Consider the following 6,529-nt stretch of genomic DNA (forward strand, 5'->3'; position numbering starts at 1 on the left):
AACCCCCCCCTCTCTCTCTCTCTCTCTCTCTCTCTCTCTCTCTCTCTCTCTCTCTCTCTCTCTCTCCAACCCTATAACCCACTCCTCCCCAAAGGTCGACATGAGAGCGGGCTGCCTGAACTCCAACGACTGTTTCATCGTGGTCACTCCCCAAATCAGCTACGTCTGGTGCGGAAAAGGGTCCACGGGAGACGAGAGAGAGATGGCCAAGACGCTAGCGACGGGCAAGGGCGAGACAGTGACCGTCTCCGAAGGTAAGATGGGATTAGACGGAGAATGAATATAAAATCTTATTTTTTTTCCTTTTATTTGAAGAGCAAGTATTCTTCAGAATACTCGTATGTGTATGTGTTGTGTGTATGTGTGTATATATATATATATATATATATATATATATATATATATATATATATATATATATATATATATATATATATATATATATATATATATATATAAATATATATTATATATATATATATATATATATATATATATATATATGTATATATATAACACATGTATATGTAAACATATACTGCACATGTGTTATATATTTACATACACACACACACATATATATATATGTGTGTGTATGTGTATAGATAACACATGTGCAGTATATTTATTTACATACACATGTCTTCAAGGACAACTTATTATAGCCAAGGCCTGCAAGAAATCATAATGTTCATTATCATGACCTGGCCACCTACCATGAAGATATTGCCGTCAAACACATTATTGGCTGTTAGGTTGTGATCAAACACCCTATTGACTGGTGGGTTGTGATCAAACACACTATTGGTTGGAAGGTTCCCATGGAACACACTGTTGACTGGTAGGTTGTCATCAAATGCCCTTTTTGACTGGTAGGTTGCCAGGGCATGATCATGAAACCTTCAGACTCGTTGACCACAGTTATAACAACAAATCAGTATGAATAAACGCTAAATGAAAAGACAAACCGATCATTTATATTCAAACAAAGAACAAATTAACTGCAGAGTATCGTTTGAATATACCCTGAAACATTATATTTCAAACTGGCCACCCCACAAACCAAGGTTCGAGAACACTGGCTATAAGACACCTAAATTTGCAACTGAGGTGTTCCAGCAACCAAAAATAAGGACATCTACACCTTTAAATCCATTAAGCACACCTGAGAAAATGAGTCTAATTACTGTGTGCCACATTTACCTTCTAATTTCCAGAATGATTATTAAGGTTCCCACAACAGAAATAGTCCAGTTCTGCGGGTAATTATTTCATTTGTCACTGTCATTTTTAGTTGCTTCACTCAAGCCGAAGATATTTAATTGCTCAGAGTTTAAATACTTGGTTTTTCTTGATAGATTTATAAATGGAACTTTTGTGGGCAATAAATATAAGATTTTTGTCGCGAGTGATTTCTGAGTCATCGAAATATTGATGTGATAAATGTAATTATTTCAAGCTATTATATCGAATATGCTTTAATATTTCGGTTAATTTTATTGCCTTTGTCTGTTATTATTTATAATGATGACAATAGCAACATCGTAAGTCAACAAAATCATCAAAAGAACGCTTTTGTCAAATCGTCATTTCAAAGAAGCACCACTGACTCCCATTTTTTTCCGGTGCACTGTAGGCATTACTTAAGGTTCTTTGCAGCGTATCTTCGGCCCCTAGCTGCAACCCCTTTCGTTCTATTTACTGTACCTCCTTTCATATTCTCTTTCTTCCACCTTCCTTTCGACCCTCTCCTAACAATTGATTCATAGTGCAAATGCAAGATTTTCCTTTCAAACCTTTTACTGTCAATTTCCGTTTCAGTGCTGAATGACCTCATAGGTCCCATTGGCCTTTGTCCTCAATTCTGTATTCAGTTCACTTCACCAAATTTATCCCTCTTCATCTTGACTCACTCTCCCCTGACCTTTTTTTAACCCTAGGCCACGAAAAAGAAGACTTCTGGACGGTCCTCGGAGGCAAGGAGTCCTACGCCAGCTCGGCCAAGCTGAAGGAGGATTCCCCATCCCACGCCCCTAGACTCTTCCAGTGTTCCAACGCCTCGGGCGTCTTCAAAGGTCGGTGGATAAGTGAAAAGAGTGACGTCGTAATTGTGGTGTTGTTTTTTGCATGTCAGTCTTTGTTACGGCTCTCCCTTTTTATGGGTTTTTCTTTTAAGTCAAACTTCATTATTATTAATGATTGTAATAACAGTAGTAATACTATCAATACTATCTTAGCGTCTATTATATTATTAATATCCAACCCTTCATATTTATTCTCCTCCACTGTTATTCATCCAATATTCATCAACCTCTCATTCTTCTTCTCTACTTTTCAGCCGAGGAAATCATCAACTTCAGCCAGAGCGACCTGATCGACGATGACGTCATGCTACTCGACACCTGGGACACCATCTTCCTCTGGATTGGACACAACTCCAACAAGGTCATCTTTGGTCAACATTTTTATGTTTCTTTTCTTTGTTTTGTTTTGTCTTCTTTGTCTAGGTTTTGTTTTTGTATGAAAGACCTTTCATTCCAATATCTCTCTTAATCCATCTAGCTAGTGCTATTTTTGACGTATTCCTCACAACACTAACCATATTTTAATCACATCTTTCAATATGTAATCCTTGATATATCTTGTTCTTGAAGTTCTTCATCAACAGCTTTCATTTATTTTTATCAGTTGAATTCGACATCCAAAATTTACTTCCATAAAGGAGAATCGGCTCAACAACCCTTTCTTACACCTAAACCTTTCCTTCCATAGAGACTCTTCTTTATTTGTCCAGACATTCCTTTTCAACTTTCTTGTGTTAAAAAGACTTTCACCATTCTCTGTGGCTTCCAGTCACTTCCACTAACTAGTATAGGTGCCAAAAGTCACACATAAAATTAAACTATCATGATTCATATAGCTGCTCTTTACTAAGATGCTGTGTCATTTGTAACTGAGTGCCTGTGAGCTTTCCCAAAGATACTCTGTTAGCCAGTGGATTATTCTCTATGAAAACCACTATGTACAGAGCTTCCAAAGATATCTAGCTGAACGCAACAGCAGGCATCTACGATTCAGTTCATTTTAGATCCCTTAGATCAGTAAAAGTCCAAAACTGGCAATTTTCTGTTTTCCATCCCCCAACAGGTTCATTCATTTTAGTTCCCCAAATCTTGCAGAAGTCCCCAGGCGGCACTGAATTTTCCTTCCCTCAACAAGTTAACTCAATCTAGCTCTCCAAGTCTGGCAGAAATGCCCAGTTTGACAATTTTCCCTGAATTTGCATTTTTACTTCCCTCTACAGGCAGAACAGAGACAGGCAGAGACTCTGGCCCTGGAGTACCTTCGGACCGACCCAGCCGGCAGAGGAAGCGGGACGCCTATCGTCAAGCTGAAACAAGGGTTCGAACCTCCCAATTTCACTGGGTTCTTTGGCATCTGGGACAACGACCGTTGGAATGTAAGTTTGACACTCTGGTACACCAAGTTGTTCATTCCAGTGGCATCCACTTCAGTGTGATGCCTCAGTGTTTTAATTCCAGTTTCGTCTGCATTTTATTGTCAGTTGCTCTGACTTGTTGCTTCAATGTTATCTGACTTGTCACCTCAGTGTCATGTACTTTTTTCTCTTACCTTTGTCTAAGTCTGTAGTTTTCTTTCCTCTTCATCGTCGGTTGATATATTAAATGTTGATATATTAAATGTAATAGAATATATATATATACATATACACACACACATGTACAGTAGATACCCTGTTTTAGTCCTAGAAAATGTTTAATACTCCAGTCATTTTATTTATTCGTTTATTTATATTTCATTTATGTGTATCTATTTATTTATTTATAACAGAACGACATGACCTACGCTGACATCTGTGAGCGGCTACAGGAAATTTCTCCTGGCTCCACAGTCCTAGTGACGTCCACAGCAGGAGGCAGCTCCGGCAGAAGAACGTACCCAGTTTCTGTCCTGCGAGAGAAGGACCCCGAGAAACTGCCCCAGGAAGTCGATCCTACGCGTAAGGAGGTAAGTCAGGGATACCCACAGAAAGTTGTTTGTTGTACGTTACTCTGTCCTGCGAACACAGAACAGATTCCGGATTTGAACCGTCTTCTCCCAATCACCTGTTCGGCCATTTGTGTTTTAATGCTTCTTCCATTTTATAGCAGTATAAAAATTAAGTTTCTGCTGTGATTTTTTGCACGTTGTGGCAGCAAGATAATATATTTGATGATAACGGACCAGTATCGAACTTTGAAACTTGAAATAACCCACAAATTGAAGAGCAAATATATTTGAAAGAACCCACATACAGTTTCGGAGCGTCATCTCCCTCTTAGGTATATTTCAAAGTACACAGCGCTCGATTTTGCTAGTTTTTATGGCTAAACATCTAAGTCATCCTTTTATCCTGAAATTCTACGATCCGCAGGAATACCTCAGCGACCCAGACTTCAAAACTGTATTCGGTGTCGACAGGGAGGACTACGACTCCATTCCACAGTGGAAAAGGAACAACCTCAAGAAGAAGGCTGGACTGTTTTAGGCTCCATCCGCAGCTGGTGTTGTTGTTAGTGGTAGTAAGGATGTGTCTGTGTGCCTTTGTAACGGCTCGAGATCGTGGGCCTATAGTCTCTGTATCGGCTCTTCCTTGTTTTTGGAGGGTTATAAATAGGCATAATGTTTGCTTTATATGCCAAGTTACCAAAAGAACAGTCAGTTCGGTCGTGTATTTATTACAAGTGTGCTTCTTGGATCATAAGTACTGAAACATTGTTATATGATGACTGCAACCGCCATTTGCAAATTTATTTGCATAATTTAGTTATTCAAAGACAGATTCTACAAGAATACGCAGTAGATTGATTTACTTCAGCTTTTTAAGGGTGAGTTAATAGAGCCAAGGATAGTTAAACAGAGATTGTATAGCGTTTATGTATGTACAGAGTTATATTTTGAAAATGGATAAAGAGAATTATTTCTACCTTGCACAATACAGAAACTCCGGTGCACAAATGTACTGACACTGACTAAGGTAAAGCACTATCCAGTATTTCGTAACTGTCATTATTATCGTTACTGAAAATAATGCAGTAGGTGTGTTACTTAACACATCAAATCAAATCAAGTACTGTAAATTTTGCATAAACAAAATACACAACTGTGAGCGTGTACTGTGGCAAACGGTCACAGTAGAAATCTATACATCTGTTAGCTTTGGAGAGCAAAGTTTGTTAGCATTTCATTAAACTGTGCCGCAAAATTTAACTGTGCAGTTCCATTAAGCTTCAAGAATCGTTACACACTGTTCAACGGTCACTGGCGTTACATATTTACCTATTCAACTTGCAGCCAAAGATTAGTACCACTGTTTGCGCGGGAAATACAAAGGAAAATGCTATCTAGTCAGTTCCCAACTGAGAACAATAATTGCTTGCTATAAATGAACGTAATTGAAGCTGTATTAACCTACATCCGTAGATTTATATTATATGACTTACTCTGAACAAAATTTTCCACGAATGACTTCGGCGTAAAGTAATCACTTTCACTTCAGAATCAGGCTAGGCCTATGTCTCGTAGACTGTCGTATACGAAAAACTGGAAAACCTTATTTAAGCATAACAGCGTAATTAATGACAAGCAGAGTTTTAAACCTTCGTTTTGGCACAAATGATGTTGTTACCCGTAGGTAAAAGAAAAATATTTCCACAGTTCATGGCACCAGTTAACGTACTCAGTCGAAATAGGCCTACGAATTCTCTATGGCTTCTTTGGTACGTGCGCCCTACATGCAGTAGAAAATACGAAGTATGTGATTCAGCATTTTAGTCATTTCTTTTTTCAATGTAATTTGCTAACAAACATCAAAAATAAAATATATTATCTCCACTGCAAATAAAGTACTCTCTCTCGCTTTCTCTCCCTCCAAACTCTAGATTCGCACAAGAAATGAAAGATATATTCAAATCTACCTTCACTGGACAGGTGTCAGTAAAAATGCATATCTTTTTTGTCTATTTTTCTCAAAACATTATTTCACGGTTGTGATGTCCGCTTTACTGCGTCTAGATATTTTTTCTATGATTCTAATGTGATGGTTAATGCGTCTAAATGGTGTAAATATAAATTTTAAAGTTAAAAAGTGCTTTATTCGCCTTCAAGTAGGCTAAGGTTTTGTATACAACCTCACTAAGCATCAAAATATGTTTATTTTGTTATAAAACATCTTTAATTATTGTGAACGAGTCAGTTACGAATTATATGAGCTGATGGAACTAAAGATATTCACATAAAACAAAAAAGGAAAAAACTCAACAGTCTTTACAGAGGTTCTATCTAACGCTACATATGGTTATGAGTTTAAGTCAGATCTGCCGTAGTGCAACGGTTACTTCGGATATGGAGCTCCAAACAATTCGGACAGCCGTTTAGAACGAACAAATAGGTATTTAGAGCAATTCCTATATATATACAGTATATATTCCCTCCCTACAGGACCAAGAATTTGGCCTCTAAAAGAATT

The 6,529-nt window shown here is 37.8% G+C and overlaps 1 protein-coding gene across 3 annotated transcripts in view; it reads left to right on the forward strand.

The window, feature by feature from the left end:
* Window positions 1–6,148, forward strand: part of LOC136847339 (villin-1-like) — a 77,289-nt gene extending 71,141 nt beyond the window's left edge. For all 3 annotated transcript variants that reach the window (XM_067118920.1, XM_067118922.1, XM_067118923.1), the window contains exons 15-20: window positions 95–254; window positions 1,941–2,075; window positions 2,339–2,445; window positions 3,305–3,460; window positions 3,853–4,029; window positions 4,436–6,148. In XM_067118920.1, coding sequence (XP_066975021.1) covers window positions 95–254; window positions 1,941–2,075; window positions 2,339–2,445; window positions 3,305–3,460; window positions 3,853–4,029; window positions 4,436–4,549 — 849 coding nt within the window. In that variant the 3' untranslated portion in view covers window positions 4,550–6,148. The remainder of the gene's footprint in view (window positions 1–94; window positions 255–1,940; window positions 2,076–2,338; window positions 2,446–3,304; window positions 3,461–3,852; window positions 4,030–4,435) is intronic.
* Window positions 6,149–6,529: the final 381 nt, after the last annotated feature.

Source organism: Macrobrachium rosenbergii, chromosome 16 (genome assembly GCF_040412425.1).
Source record: "Macrobrachium rosenbergii isolate ZJJX-2024 chromosome 16, ASM4041242v1, whole genome shotgun sequence".
Classification (NCBI taxonomy): domain Eukaryota; kingdom Metazoa; phylum Arthropoda; class Malacostraca; order Decapoda; family Palaemonidae; genus Macrobrachium; species Macrobrachium rosenbergii.